The sequence below is a fragment of the Orbicella faveolata genome, unplaced genomic scaffold, assembly GCF_042242905.1.
Source record: "Orbicella faveolata isolate gen_17 unplaced genomic scaffold, um_ofav_v1 contig_46, whole genome shotgun sequence".
Classification (NCBI taxonomy): domain Eukaryota; kingdom Metazoa; phylum Cnidaria; class Anthozoa; order Scleractinia; family Merulinidae; genus Orbicella; species Orbicella faveolata.
In genome coordinates, this window is record NW_028301576.1 from 24958481 (window position 1) to 24975084 (window position 16604).

General features: G+C 38.4%; 2 protein-coding genes and 2 pseudogenes across 2 annotated transcripts; 2 read left to right on the forward strand and 2 right to left on the reverse strand.

Moving 5' to 3' along the window:
- Nucleotides 1-832: 832 nt before the first annotated feature.
- On the reverse strand, nucleotides 833-1677 carry LOC110058122 (uncharacterized). Its single transcript, XM_020764712.2, has one exon. The coding sequence runs from the start codon at nucleotides 1523-1525 to the stop codon at nucleotides 833-835; it is 693 nt and encodes a 230-aa protein (XP_020620371.1). The 5' UTR covers nucleotides 1526-1677.
- A 5118-nt stretch (nucleotides 1678-6795) lies between these two features.
- On the forward strand, nucleotides 6796-15194 carry LOC149099078 (uncharacterized; annotated as a pseudogene).
- LOC149099079 (uncharacterized) lies at nucleotides 8126-10954 on the forward strand. The gene has a single exon (XM_089278072.1). It carries the CDS (start codon nucleotides 8256-8258, stop codon nucleotides 9111-9113), a length of 858 nt encoding a protein of 285 aa, XP_089134198.1. The 5' UTR covers nucleotides 8126-8255; the 3' UTR covers nucleotides 9114-10954.
- On the reverse strand, nucleotides 10272-13021 carry LOC149099080 (uncharacterized; annotated as a pseudogene).
- Nucleotides 15195-16604: the final 1410 nt, after the last annotated feature.

Here is a 16604-nt window from a genome sequence, read left to right on the forward strand (position 1 = left end):
AATACTCATCTGATGTGCTGTAAGTTTCAATTTGAAATTTAAATTTTGGGCACTGACCTTAGGTGTTTTGATAGACTTGTTAAAATCCATCTCTAAAGTTAGAGTGTTTGGGAATATCTCTGCATGTGCTTGCATCTCCCACTATTGAAAGAAAGGATAAATAAAGATTGACAATTGTCTCAGGGAGATGACAGAACATGTCAAAAATGTGTGGCCTCGTTCAAGATATTTGTGGTCGATTCTTTCATATACTCTATTTCGGTGCATTTCATTATAAAAACCAATTATTGTTACATTTTTGTTTTGGCCGCAACATCCATCAGAATAACTCACAAGTGACCTGTAAAGGAAAAAAATATTGGTAGGTTTACTCTAGTGGTTTTATCAACGGAATTGATAATGAAAATTGGCCACTGCAAATGGATTTAGTTGATAAGACCAATTTTGGTGTACCACACCCTCACCGATGCGGCACAAGAATTTCTTTAAAAGCTAACCCCCTTTACTCTACTAGTCACATTTCTTAGCTTGGGCAGCTTAGCCTGATCATGTTCTGAGAATGTTCTCAAACTCGCGGCCCGTCAACTGTTTCTTACAAAAAATTCATAAAAATTTTAAAAAATTAAGTGTGCTTGTGAGAGTAAAAACCTGGGTAACATCGCCAATTTTCCGCTAGCCCAGCTTCGAAATCATTACAAACCCCGCATTTTTAACAATCCATAGCAGGAACTTCTTGAAAAAACAATTACAAAAAGGATTTAACCGAGCTTTGTTCTGTTACAAGGCACATAAAAATGACAAGAGCACTCGTTACCTCCTTGCCTGCCTAAGGCTAACGGTTTTTTTTGTTAAAGAGTTTACAGCAACAAACGACTAACCTTGCTCCTGATTTGAATTCTGTGAAGAATTTATGGAGACATGAGGCAAATTCTGATGAACCGCGTTTTGCTGTGGTCTCACTCAATAAAAACATGTATCCTTGCTCGTTAATGCAGTCATGAATGCCAAAATTATATGTCCATAGCTGTCTCAAATGAAAAATGTCATTGTGATGAAGATGTGGCGGGGGCAGATTTTGTTGGAAGTCAAAAGTTATCATGTCAATTGCGTCTTTTGAAGTGCTGTTCTCTCCAAGGGTGCGGGTCTTGCCCTTCCAGCTTTGTTGAGTGCGCTGCTTATCCCTCCTCTTGGATTCGCATCCATTTCCCCCTTTTTCCTGGTGTTCTCGACACTCTTCTAGAAGGCGGTTCATCTCGTCCTCCCCGCCACAGGACAACAATGCCATGTCTAAAGCTTCACACCTGGCGCACGTATCTGTTTGCGGTAAACCAAAACTCAAGTTGAACTCCCTGTTGAAGATATTCCTGTATGTATACAGCGATATCTTAGGTTTCTTCAGGGTTGGGGCGGGAAAACTGTTCTCTTGTCTGGACCTAAAAAGCGGGGAAAGGATACACTGAGTGTCTAAAGTTGACAATCCGGGACAAAAGATTTGAGACATTTCGGCAAAGCAAACGCTGTCCATCAAGCGTTATTTTGTTTTTGAAAAAAGTATCTTCCAATAGCCAGCTCCCCTTCCCCCCTTTCAATCTTGAAACATGCTTTGTGGACACTCTCACGTGATTACAACATCAGAAAGAGGGGGGGAGGAATGAAACATGGGGAGTGGAGATCAGATTATTCCCGCGTTTAACGAACATAGGCACGCAAGGCGTGCAAGAGTTATTTTTTTTTGTAATGATTTGGTTAATTTGACAAGTTTTTTTGGTTGTGATGTACAGCAAGAAAGAAACGGGGAATTTATGATGTACATATGATGTTACATCACTAATGGTAAGATAGCTAAATAGTAAGCCATAAAATGTTTGACTGAACAAACTACAGTAATCTGACACGTCTCCAGATTAATGTAGATAACCATCTTATTTTTTTTCTTTGATTCGTTCTTGGATAAAACCCACACTGTGTTTGGTGTAATGCGTACACATGCACAACTCCCTCACTCACCGATCACATAGCCCTTCCAATCCCTAAGAGGAATTTTTGCTCAAAAACACTCAAGTTACGAGACCTTTTCGCATTTTATACGAGTCGTAAGTTTACCCTTTTTACACAACACAACACAACAACACTACTTCACCGAAAATAGAAAGAAAGAGAAAAAACCTCTGACACATTGAAAGTCTGATTTAATTAAATTGCACTTTAACTTGGTGCCACACAGTCTTCAAAGAACATTTGAGCAGTTTGATACTTTCTACCTTTAAAAATATCGGACTGAAAAGAATGTCATAAAATGCCAATCAAATAACAATAAACTGCTACTGCAGAGACGTAAAAACCGTCCAGAAATGAAAGCTTTTTTGTGTTTAATATCCTGGTAACAATAGCCGATAACTTGTCAGCTCTAATTTAATTTACTCTCATATAAAAAAACAAAAGTGTTAAGTTACCATTTGTAACTAAAAATATCTCGTTGCATTTGCATACTACTAACTCACGGACTGTTTCAAATTTCAAGGCTCATCTCGTTCATAACTAAAATCCTCAGCCTAACCCACAGAAAACGTCGCAGTAAGACCAATATATGAATACTTCTTCCTCTTTTATAGAAGAATAAATATGGCCATTCTAAATTGTGTCGGGATCAAATCTCCTCACATACCATTTACCTTTAGAACAAGAAATTTGGTTGGCTGTTTATAGTAGATCCAATCTGATTGGTGTGACATACATCTTTCACTCACTCACTCACTCACTCACTCACTCATCCATTGACCCGTCCATAACATACCCGACGCGCTGACTAAGAGGTACTTTTTTTACAAAAACATAACTCAAAAATGTTCTGGGGAGTGTCTTTATAGCTTTAAGACGGAAAGGCAACTGAAATCCTTAGATATTCTTTTTCGCTAAAGAGTACGTACCTTAAAATTTCTTTGTTCCGTTGATAGACTTCTGGTTTGTACTTCTCTATGTACTTGTGGTACATTCTATTCACAGACAGGCCCTCTTCGAGGTACTTCCTGTTAGGGTTCTTCGCCTGGGAATAGTGGGACACCTGCCTAGGAAATTGCTGGATGTGAGCTCTAACCTAAAAGACAGTGACAAGTGTTAGATGACACGCGAGAGTTCAGTTTAAGGGCCCATTAACCGATTCATGCGCGCGCTCGCGCGCGTTGCTAAGGGGGTGAAATTTCACTTCCGGTTACTTACATCAGCCTGAGCGCAGAAAATAATAACAACTCAAAAACTTGCAAATTTGCTTACATTTTAGAAGTTTTTCTTTGTTTCATAAAATACAAAGGAAAAAAAAGTACAAGCAAAGACAAAATAAGAGAAAGAGAGATAAACAAGAGCAACAGAAAGAGAAAAACAAACTCAGTGTGGCTTTGTTTGATCTTACCGAAGTGCGCTGGGAGTGTAAATTGCGCACGCACTGATAGGGTAACTTCCAATATCTATCAGGCGCAATTCCGGTTTCTTTAAATGCGAAAGGAAACACGGTTTTTCATTAAATCCAGCCTTTTGCGACGAATTTTGATTAAAGCCAATGTTGGAAACATAGCTATGCATTCCTTTTTCGAAATCATGCTTTTTTCAGAGAATTACGAATTTTTCAATATTTTGAAATGTTTTCAAAATCTGACGTTTTAGAAATGAAACAAAATCAATGCAAAGCATAATGAGGATTTAAATTAAAATATTAAATCAATGAAAAAATCCCAATAAAGTAATTTGCCTGGGAGCCTTTGCATTTTTTCTGTATTAGTCACATGACCATGGGCGTGACCTGATGACGTCATCACTAGTGTTACTGATCATGAACAAGTTAAAACACATGAAATAACTCTGAACTAACTAAAAATGATGAGGTTATATGAGAATAAATTTTCCTCAGCAACGGCTTGAAAAGATCGGTTAATGGGCCCTTAAGCGTTCAAAAACTTTGCTCTAGTTATTGTAATAAATTAGTCTGTGGGTGGTGTGCACAATGGCATTCTTCAGCAGACTTGACAATCATTTTAACTAAACCACCAACATTAGTAGGTGAACCGTGATCGCCCCCGTGTCCTGTTGTTGTGCTTTCAATGACTTTGAATCAAAAGGGACTGGATTCCTCTTTTTTCCTTTGTGATTAATTTATCATTTTTCACCAGGTAGAAGCGGTAAATGGAGGGGACTCGTGGAGTAGAGTTGTGCACTGTTACCTGGTTTTGTAAATCCTCCATAATTTTATGTGGACGGTTGTGGTGCCGACCTTGCATGTCCATAGGGGTTGCCTTGCTCCGGACTGTTTTCGCGCGGTTTTCGGTAATGCCATGTAGAGATATAAATGCCTCTCTGCAAACCTGTTGGTTCATAAACACACATATTAACAAAAGATTATACTTGTTTCTATGGTTAAAAGAACAAAAATCCGATGATCACAGTCGTTCCATCATGATCTTAAAAATAGTATATACTCTTTTCTCTGTAAGAACCTTTATTGCAAGAACGTTGAGGCCCCAGGGGGGGTACTCCTAGAAAAATTGGGTGGGGGTGTGCGGCCTGCCTCCCAAAACCAAAAATTCGAAACCCTATTTATGACCTGACCCTAAAATCAAAACCCTGTTTCAGACCTGCATTACAATTAGTTCCCTAGTTCAGACCAATGTTAAATTACTGTAAACATAATTTGTGAAGGGCTTTTGTTGATTTTCTTTTCGATAGTGATGAAAAAGTGGCTTTTTCTTAAAAACATACTCATATCAAGGCTAGAGTGCAAAAACCATACCCTATTTATGACCAAAATGTCCAAAATCAGCTAAAATCGATACCCTATTTATTACCGAAACGGCTGAAAAACCATACCCTTTGGGGCCGCACATACCTATATAGCCCATATAAGGAAGTACCCCCACGGGGTTGAGGCTGAGATTTTAAAATCTCAATTTTAAGAAAGTACTAAAAAGTCATAGCAAGACTAAGAGTCAATTAAGAACGTCTTTATCTTTTTCATTTGTTGTTTTTTAAAATGGGCCGTATCAATAAAGACAAAATGAACGTGAAACTGTATTCTAACAGTAAAACTGGCCCAAATACTACTCAGCTTCAAAACTAGACGTCCTTGTAAAAAGAAAAAATGTAGTGACTAACGAAACAAGGCAAACGAGGATTTCAAGGTTAACTAAGTCACATACCGGTATTCTCTTGAGGTCCGAGGTTTGTACAAAATACTCGTACGTGAACGCATGCTTCCTCTCTTTTCCTGTCTTGTTAATGCCGAGGCATCCACCAGCGCCAAGACGTTTGGGGTCCTTTCCAACTATCAAACCACGAAGGTAAAGATTCTGGTTGCTGGTGTCCCCCATTCCGTTGAACGCCTCCAGTATCCTTCGTTTTTTGTGGTCGTCGACTTGGCAGAAGCACTCTCGACGACGTCCACAAGAGGGACCAGTTTTCCTGGATGGTACAGGTCTCCCTCTGCAGTCTGTTGTTGCCTGGCCTCACGCAAATGCTATTTTTTGTTTATTTCTTTTCCAACTAGGAATTAGGTAAAAAGAATTGGAATGTATTAATTTTAAGCTAACATAAAAGGCATCATATTGTTTCTCTAGTGTCTAAAGAAAGCAAATTTTATCAGCCCTCTTGTTCACAAAAGCCTAACATTTTTAGACTGGACCCGCAGGAGGCCACCGAGTTGAAAATTTGACTTTTTTGTTTGTCAGTCACAAATTCCTTAAAAGATGCCAAAACATGAGAACGAAGCGTCTTGGATAAAAAAAGTCAGGACTTTAATTCGATGCTGAGAAGTGAATGAAGTCCAGAAATTGAACCCCTTAACTTTAATCCAAGAAAAGGAAATTGACTAATCAAAGACACTCGTCAATAAACTTCAATAAACGTACCAAGGATTCAAGATGGCGACCAAATAGATTGGTACCGATGAAAAATTTATTAACCCGGGCGTTTGCTGTTCATTCCAATCGAAGAGAACTGTATGGTCAATCGCTCTAAATTCCAGTGTTCTAAAATTCTAACGCCTTATGTTGTACTATCATCAACTCTACTACAGTTTAATAATTTGCCTTGCGTAACTGGTGTTTTCCCTACAGTCACGAGTATTGTGAAATCCCAACCCCTAACTATATTTATCACACCTAATTTAATCTTTTATTTTGCAATAGCATGTTTTCTTGCGTAATTTAACGAGATATAGGCACGCAGTTGCTTCAAGCCCAATACGGTGATTAAACGTTGCTTAAATTTTGTGAAATCTGGCACACGCTGCAATTTTAACATTTTTAGACTTTTGTGGCATAATTCTAAATTGATAACTGCACAACTTATTTCTCCAGAGAGTCAATTCATAAGAACGCATGAACATCGTACAGGACCCCTAGAATTTTGAAGCTGATGGGCCCAGGGTACTTCATTTGCAAAACCATAGTGTGAACACTGCTCAAGCCTGCAAAGCATTCCGGTCTGTTCCCGTGAATCCAGTACGTTATTCCGACTTTTATGAAAGCGGTCGAGGTTTCAGTGTTATATGTAAACATTAAATGGGAAGTCCCTAACAGCATCACAAATTAGATCAAATGAACAATGTGTGAAAAATCTTATCTTCAAGGACCAAGCATATATTTTTCTCAGAGGTATCCCAGGTAGTCCACCGTATTGGCAAAAGTTTATGTATGAAGTAATAGCAATGGTACAACAACTTGGAATCCAACGTGGTTCATGACTTTATCATGCGCTGACCTTTGATGGCATGAACCTTTTCACATACTGTCTCATGTGAGGGGAGAAAATATGACAGATGAGGAAACAGACAATTTGTCATATAATGAGAAATGTTCTTTGCTTAACTTAAATCCTGTTATTGTTGCTAAGCACTTCCAACACAGAGTAGAGACATTTTTCAAGGATGTATTATTGAGCAATGCGGAACCTATCGGAAAGATTGTGTATTATGCACTTAGGATTGAATTTCAAATGCGAGGTTCTCCACATTTGCACTCATTGATATGGACTTCAGATTGTCCTGAGCTGAAAGATGGCGGCGAAGACACTTACATAATGTACATCGATGAACATGTACAAGGAAGTCTTCCAAATGGGGAAAATGACTGTGAATTTCATGACTTAGTAAACATGTACCAAAAACCTACACATTCTAGAAGTTGCAAAAAGTATAGGAACATTCCATGCAGAGTTAACTTTGGGCAATTTTTCACTAACCAAACAGTTGTGTCCAAGCTGCTACTGGATGACATGTCTAAGGAACAAAAAGTAGAAGTCTTGAAAAGGCGAAATGAAATCTTATGCTGTGTAAAAGAGAAAATAAATGAAAAGTTAGATCCAAGTAAACCTGATTATGATTCAAGCACAAGTGCAAAGGACGTGTTGGCTATGTGCAAAGTTCCCAAACCGAGTATAATTGGGCTTTATTCATTTCTGCAGATTCCGATTTTGAGCTGCACGTCAAAAAAGCAGTTGACAGTTGCTTAATCAATAACTACTTTGAAGCAGGAATAAAAGGTTTCAGAGCTAATGTGGATTTGCAGCCTGTTTTTAATCACTACAAATGTATAACACAAGTGTGCTCATGTTTCTCAAGACAAAACCGAATGTTCTCAAGCAATAATGAACGCAGCAAGGGAAGCTAAAGACAATAACCTCAACATCAGAGAAAGCTTGAGAAAGATTGGTACAGCATTTTTGTCTTGTAGAGAAGTTAGCGCTCAAGAATGCGTTTACAGATGCATGCCTGAGCTTTGGTTATGAAAGACCTTTCCTTGCACAGTGTTTGTAAATACTGGTTTACCGGAAGAAAGATGCTGAGTGGCAAAATCTCAAGAGGAAATTGAAGCACTTGATGATGACAGTACTGACATTTTCATGTCAAATATAATCAAACGATACAGTGATTGGCCAAACATTGTTCACTTGTTATGTTTAGCGGAATTTGCGGCTTACTACTATAAAGACTCTAAAAAAGACCCTAATGAATTTAATAACGTTCAACCTAGCATGCTTTCTAATGATTTAGTAGAATCGATCCATATCTCTAATTGTGAATCAGTTCTTCCACCAGCAATTAAACTCAATAACATTCAAGAAACAGTGAAGTGTCGTAAGATTAAGGCTGTAATACACCGAATGCAAATATGGCGGATCACTCGGACGGCCCGGGACTAGTAGCGTGGAAGCGAGGCTAGTCAGTCCTTGGTGCAATGTTTTGACTACGCGTGTTGTGGATTCATTTTACGATGCCTTCGTTTTGCTGCGTACCCAACTGCAATCAGAAAGGTTATACATCGTTATCGGGAGAAAAGGTTGCTTTTTTTAACTTTCCTAAAGCGCCTTTGCTAAGAAAACAGTGGATACACGCGATCCGTCGAGATGAAGGCAAGGGTTTCGTCATAACAGAGCGTACGAAAGTCTGTTCGCTGCATTTCAAGTCAGAAGATCTTAGGAAGTCTATCAACGGACGGATTTATGTCAAGGAAGGTGGTATTCCTTCAAAATTTGACTGGTCAGGACCTTCTCCAAAAAAAAGAAAGGCCCCGACTGAACGCCAACCGCTGCCTGCGAAGAAAAAACTGCTCACCGAAGAAACCGTCGAGATGTTCGCCTTTGAGCCAAGTACAAGCTTCGAGGTTGACACATGTGAAACTCAGGATTTAGAAAGACAAATCTCCGAACAAACTAAAACGATCGGTGAACTAGAAGAGAAATTGAAGCAGTCAGAAAGTGAAATAAACAACCTTCGTCGTGAAAACAACGAACAAAGTGAAAAGATCAGTGAACTAGAAAGTGAAATAAACAACCTTCGTCGTGAAAACACCGAATTGAATGAGAAATTGACAGACTTCGAACGCCAACAGAAGGAAATGTCTTCACGTTTATTTTGTGTCGATCGTTTCACGACGGACGGAGACATTTCTTTTTACACTGGTATGTCCAGTTATGCGACTTTTATGGCCATTTTTGAGTACCTGAATCCTGGAGACAATTGTGAAAACATTCGCCCAAGAGGCAGTGTGACAGATGTCCCCGAAGACTTTTATAATTCAGACTCTGACGATGAGGGCAACGTTCAGGCTGCAAAGAAAGGACGTCGCTGAAAGCTCAAGCCACAAGACGAATTTTTTATTGTACTTTGTCGTCTGAGAAGAGGGTTCTCAGAAAAACATTTGGCCCATCTTTATGGTGTGGCTCAGTCTACTGTAAGCCGAGTTTTTGTACCATGGATAAACTACATGTACTTGAAATTTGGTCAGATAAGCATTTGGCCATCAAAGGAGATCGTGCAGGCAACCATGCCAGCTGATTTTAAAGAAAAATTTCCTACTACGAGAGTCATCATAGACTGTACGGAGGTGCGCTGTGAGATGCCTAGCAGTTTACTGCTCAATTCTGAGCTATTCAGTTCTTATAAAAATCATGTAACGCTCAAAGGACTAGTGGGCATTGCCCCAAGTGGCGCAATTACCTTCATTAGCCAGCTGTACACTGGTAGCATCTCAGACCGGGAAATTGTTGTTCGAAGTGACTTCTTGTCACAGAAATTTGAGAATGGTGACACTGTTATGGCTGACAAAGGATTTCAAATTGCAGACATTTTGCCACTCGGAGTAAAACTGAACATACCACCCTTCCTCGGGGCAAACACTCAAATGTCTGCCGAAGATGTTGTACGAACACAACAAATTGCTGGGCTAAGAATCCATGTCGAAAGAGCAATCAACAAGATCAAGAACTTCCTTATCTGGAAAGGAGAAATACCTTTAAGTTTATTTTCTGTTGTTAACCAGATGTGGAGTGTGCCTGCCTTTCTTTGCAATACACAAGATCCACTGATTTCGGAATAATTTGTATCATTCCAGGGGGGGAGGGGCTGCCATAGGATATGAAACAGACAGGGGTGCTTTTTGGGTCTCGCTAAGGACATTCATGGAGAACCTATTTTTTATGTCTGCTGAGGCCTTGTTTGGGGTTGTATCAAAATGTGTAGTTATTTTTGGTGTTTTTTAGGGGTCACTGACAAAAGCTTGAGCCTGTCCCAGATTAGTTTTCCTTAGGGGTTTCATTCAAAATTTTCAATAAGTATTCCATCTGTTTCATATGGGAGTCCCCCCCCCCCAATTTATCATTTACATTAATCTACTCGCACTTAAGCAAAACGTTGAGAACTGGTGGCTGTTCAGTGTGACATATTGTATGTCAAAAGAACAACATTTTGTTATCATTGATTAGTGCTTTCAATCTACAGCCACATAAGATGGGTTAAAATAAGCTTTTTCTTTTTATTCTATTAACCCACAGGGTTAAGGGACAAATTCTCAATACATTTCTAATGTGTAGTTCCAGAAAATATCCATACACCCCCAAAGAAGGGATTAGAAATTCCTGGGGGGTGGGTGGTTCTCAAAGAACAAAAATGTAACTGAAATTTCCAGAGGAGTGTGGGTTCTGAAGACAAAATCCCCTCCATGGATTTGTATGAATATTTTATGGAACTACACTTAACATTTTTGACAACTAGAGGAGAGAATTTACAAATTTGAACATAATGACAGTTTCAATATTATTGTAATAATTATTTTCTAAAATTCACAAAATACAACAACAACAGTAATCTTATGTGAGTTTTCTTAAATTTTATAGTATTAAATCAGTCTTCATTTGTTTGCATCATTATTTAGATGCTATGTTTTTTTGCCTGAGTGAAAATTATTCATGTAGATAGGATCAAAACATTTTTTGACAACTCGATCAAGTCTTAGTTAGGTAGTCACTTCCACTTTCATGAACACAACTAAAAAAATGGAGATATCTTCAATGCCCAAATGTTTATATTGCCATGTCATTATTTTTGAATATGTCTCAGCTTATTGATTGAATTTACCAAGAATAAATTATTCAAGGCTCCCTTGCTGCCTTGGAAAGAAAATGAGTAAAATAATATGACTTTAATGTTCCTTTTAAGGTCATGCCCTTACTTGTATAAACAACAGTCACACCATCTAGCACCAGTAACTCCCATCAGTCCCTGCACTTGGGTATAGTACTTGTGATTCCGCTTTAGTTTCGGTTCACCATTTACATTTTCAAGAAAAAAAGTGCTATCAGAACAAGCATCCAGGGGTGTGACCAGAAATTTTGTTTCAGGACACTTGACCTCTGAAAGGCCGAAGGGGAATGAACAGCCAATGTCAATGACTTTGCCATCAGGTGAAGCATCCAAATAGGGTGCATCTAGGCTCACCACTAGACCTGACTTCAGGACTTTTATGGGCCGACGAATGGAATGCATGTATTTTTGGTACTGCTCCAGGGCAACTGGTTCATACTTAATACCATGGTTAGTGTACCGTGATGTAAAGGGCTTGGGGTGTAGCAGGCTGTTCACAAAATTCTCATGATGCCTTTTCCTTGCACTGATTAAGCCAAAGTTTGATGCTGTAAATCTGAATTTTCTTTCCTGCTTCCACTCTTCACAATTAGACTGCCCCCTTGTTTTGGTCTCAATGTCATTGATTTTCTCTTCATCAACACTAAGCTTTTCCAGTAAGGCTTTCTCAATTGCTACCAATTCATCAGGTACAGCAAACTCCTCTGTTGCTGTATTGAGTGGGAATCTTGGATAAGAATTAATTGAGACATTGTGTGTGTGGCCTGGGTCAACCCTAGGTACATGAGAAATGTTACAGTACACTTTGAAATTATCCTCTGTTGTGGACAACTGATAACTTGCATAGGAACCTTGAGGGCTTTTACCAAATTTGGTTTCTAGCAACTGTGAACTTTCAGGAGAAGGTTCCATTATTTGTGCCAATGCCATTTTTGGATTTTCCTTTTTCAACCTTTCACACAACTTCTGCTCATCTGCTCTTTGACTTTTAATACTTTGGAGTGTCCTAGCTTCATATAATAAGCACCTCACCCCAGATTCTCTTGATGAAGATCTGTCTAAGTCTTGATGTGTTTTGAGAACAACAACCTCCATAGCTGGTTGTGAAACTATGGTGTCCCCCCTACCCTTTCGATGCCACCACTGCAACATAGATGTGCAAGCTTGTTTTGGTTGCATGTCATCCTCATTGTCTAAGTCACTTACACTCTTGCATTCATACAATGTGAACTTGCAGACTTTCATCATCAAGGCTAACACATGGTTACAAAAACCAACAGCACCAGCAACACAGGTACAGTATGCATGTTTTACCTTTCCGCTTACAATACACAGAGCTACTTTTAAGTTATGAGGTGGGTCATTCTTTCTAAAACTGTGGTGACATAGTGACTTGAAATAAAAATAGCTCCCATCACTTGCTGCCAAAATTTCTTTCAAGTATTCGTCTTCAAGAAACGTGGTAGCTTTTCTAACACTCGTTGGAACAGAGTGTGTCTTGGAGCCAATGTTTTTCCCTGACTTCGAAATATGTTGATTCACTTCTGCGCGAGTGAAGAAAGGCATTTTAGTAAGGTCGGTGGACCAGCCATCTGATGGATACTTCCGTTGTGATTCACCGGATACACTTGCATCAACATCTTTGCTCGTCGCCTCGTTGCGTTCTTTTCTTTTCGTATAGATCCGATTCTTGTCTGGATCGACAATGTTCTGATCATGGCCAGTCTTTATATACTCCTCAACCCTTTGTTAAAAAAAAATGATCGCTTTAAGTTTCGAAAAATTTTGCATTGAAGCCAGATGCGAACTCAACATGTGCGGAATCTGCAAACTGAGAATGACACGAAATGTTGCCTTACCTTTTCACTAATAACGCCTTTGTCTTCAAACCCTTCAATGAATCGCCACGGCATTTTAACCAAAAACGAAGTTCTTCGTTTTTTAAACTCGCTGATTCTCTTCCAGCTAGTGAAGCGCCGGGAATAACGTCCTCTGTCAAAGAACACGCAGCCATCTGTGACGATCAAAACAAGCAGGGAAAAGCCGCGGTCATGATCGAGGACTGACTAGCCTCGCTTCCACGCTACTAGTCCCGGGCCGTCCGAGTGATCCGCCATATTTGCATTCGGTGTATAAGATTCCACACACCAAGTAAGGCAAAAGAGCCTGAAAAATTTTACCACCATTTACTAATGCTTTACTTTTCATGGCGAAAAGAGACTGATCTTCTTGGTGACGACCAATTATATTCAACAAAATTCCAGGCACCTGAAGTTTTTAGTAAAGTAGAAACAAACAGGAGAATGGTTGAACCCAATGCCGAGGCTATCAACACCGTGTTACAGGTGGTTAGGGAGAATCGAATGAGAGATCTTCAATCATGTGATCCTATCGATGATCAAGGAAACGACGACTTGTCAGCAGAAGCAAGAATAGCATAGATGATGAATGTGATGACAATTTACCTGAGGAACTGGTATCACTGCCATGTGAAACAAGCCAAACATTTGCAGGAATAGCTACTTATAACCAGCCATCTGCTATTGGAGATGAGGAACTATGTGTTGCTGTAAGATCTTTAAATGTAAACAGCATATTACATATGATGTCGTGCTCTCTTGGTGTAGAAACTCGAGTAAAAGTGTTAATTGCCTCACTAAGGAAACTATTGAGCCGATACATATCTTTGTCACTGGTGGTGGTGGTGGTAAGAGCCACTTAATCAAAACAATTTATCATACTGCAATGAATATGTTTAAATACAGTGCAGTGAATCCATCTTTACCAACAGTTCTGCTAATGGCACCTACAGGTGTTGCAGCTGTTAAGATTAGTGGCACGACTGTAAATACAGGTTTAGCTATTCCAAAACACGCTGGAATTAATTTACCTCTGTTACTGGGTCAAAAGAAAATGTTGCTAAGGCTCATGTTAAGTGAGCTGACGCTGTTGATAATTGATGAAATATTGATGGTTTCAAATAATAGGCTATTGCATATCCATCAAAGACTAAAGGAAATTTTTGAAACTTCGAGCTCAAGGATATTGCTGGTATAAGCATTGTCACTGTGGGTGATTTACATCAACCACCACCTATCCAACAAAAACCTATTTTCTGTAGATATGGTAATGACGTATACAATTTGTCACATCCATGGCACGAATTCAAGATGATAGAATTGGTTGAAATCATGAGGCAAAAGGACGATCAACCTTTTATTAAGCTTTTAAACAGACTGAGGGTTGCACAACACACAGAAGCTGACATACGCACTATGCAATCTAGGGCAGTTGATGTGAATGACAGAAATAATTATCCTTTGAATGAATTACATGTATGGCTGAAAATAAACCTGTAATGGACTACAACAGTCAACAACTTCAAGAAATTTTGAGGCCGTTGCATGTTCTTCAAGCGGTGGACCAATATCCAAAGAATGTATCAAGGCATGAAATTGAAAGAGTTCTTTCAAAAGGATGTTCTTACACGGATGGTCTAGATTTGGAGGTATCTATTAAAGAAGGGGCTCGTGTCATGTTAACAAACAATGTTGATATCTCTGACAGACTCATAAATGGACAGTTAGGTACTGTGGCTGGAATCTTGGTGAATGAAGTGACTCAGAAGCCCACTATTGTGTATGTTAAGTTTGATGATGAAGATGCGGGTAATTTGGTTATTGATAAATCTGCTGATACCTTTGCTATAGACAACAAAGTTGTCCCAATTAAACCAGTCTTAGCTCAAATAAAGTTGAATCCTGGGAAGTGTTCTTCACCAGAAATACAAAGACTGCAGTTTCCATTAGCTTTGGCACGGGCATGTACCGTTCACAAAGTCCAAGGATAACTTTAACCAAAATTGTTATAAGTTTTGAATTATTTAAACAGAGGTCATTTAATTACGGGCAAATTTATGTTGCTCTGAGCCGTGCCACTTCTCTTCAAGGTCTTTATGTTCTTGGAAAATTAGAACACAAACATATCAAAGCAGATCCAAGAGTAATTGAAGAGTATGAAAGACTGCGGAATACATCACTACTAGAAGAGAACTCTAATTTTCAAGTACAGGAAGATGACCCTATCATACCTATTGTCCTGTTAAATATCAGATCACTTCGAAAGCACAGTATTGACATAAAATTTGACACCAAAATGTTCAACTGTGATATGTTGCTTTTAACAGAGACTCAACTTACACCATCTGATTCGGACAACGATATTCAAAATCATCTATATGTTTTTATATAAATCATATCACACATTGGTACACAATTGATGTAATACTTGGAGATTTTAATATTAATTACTTTGATGAAAAAGAATCACACAATTTAAAGAATATATTGGAAAGTACATTGGGTTATCAGCAAATTGTGAGCAAACCAACATTTTTATCAGGAAGTCTTCTTGATCATGTTTACATCAGATCACATAAATTTAAAAGTATTAATAATACTGTGATTGGGTTTACTATTCAGATCATGATGCAATTAAAATAAATGTTGCGTGCAGTTTTGATTTTATGCAACAGAAAGATGAAATAAAATCATTTAATGTGAACAGTGAATTTAATGAATGAAGTGAATGCAGTGAGTAACACAGAAATCTCATTCCAATGCACAGAAGTCAATGCTGTGCACAATGTGTAGAAACACAAAGCCTGGACCACCACCAGGGTAGGTCTCATCATTAATTTATAATTTATACTGACTTTTTAAGTCAAAATGTGTTTTGGATTATTGAAACTATTGCATAGTTTTGAATTATAGTCATTTACTTATGCAAGCATTTATGTTAAGGAACATGATGTTTAAATCAAGGCAAGTCTATTTGTCAAAGATACTTTTGATTCATAATTTCTTAGCTTGTTATTTTTTGTTGTCATTAATAGTGGGAACTTAGCTTTTGATTTCTGTCATGAACTTGCATATATAATTCAATAGTCTTCCTTATCAAAATAACAAAAGTTAAATATTTTCTTCTTTGATTGTTATAACTTGCAGATTGGGGGAATTGTACCACATTGTGTCACTTTCTCATATGGATAAAGTGTAACCAACAGCAAGTGAATATCAAGTACAACATGAAGACAATGGACATCTCAATCAGCACAGAAACATTATGGGTACAATATCCCAAGTGTGGAAGTCATCAAGACTTATTCTAGTCAAACAATTGGTGGTCCAGTTTACCTCAAGACAATAGAAAGGAAATTCTATAGAGAAACTATTTGACATATAACAAAGTGAAGATGAAGCCATAGTTCAAAGTACGATGATATTCAATGCTACTGGAATCACAGTTCTTTCAGGAGAATTACCTTCTGCTGCGAGCTTCCCTATGTTTCAACAATTAATGACTATTGAACTGATTCCATAAGATTTTTGTCTCTCCAAACTTTGAGATCACTTTGAGTGACATAAAATCTATAGTCACTGCTTAGCAGATTAACAACTATGCAGATTGGGGGAATTGTACCACATTGTGTCACTTTCTCAATAATGGATAAAGTATACATGTAACCTACAGCAAGTGAATATCAAGTACAACATGAACACATTATGGACATCTCAATCAGCACTGAAACATTACTGGTACATACCAAGTGTGGAAGTCATCAAGACTTATTTTAGTCAAACAATAATCGGTGCTCCAGTTTACCTCAAGACAGAGAGGAAACTCTATAGCTCTAGAAACT

Excerpts from the sequence above, each read along its gene's own strand:
- LOC110058122 (XM_020764712.2), bottom strand. The coding sequence starts at position 1,525 with ATGGACAGCGTTTGCTTTGCCGAAATGTCTCAAATCTTTTGTCCCGGA.
- LOC149099079 (XM_089278072.1), top strand. The coding sequence starts at position 8,256 with ATGCCTTCGTTTTGCTGCGTACCCAACTGCAATCAGAAAGGTTATACA.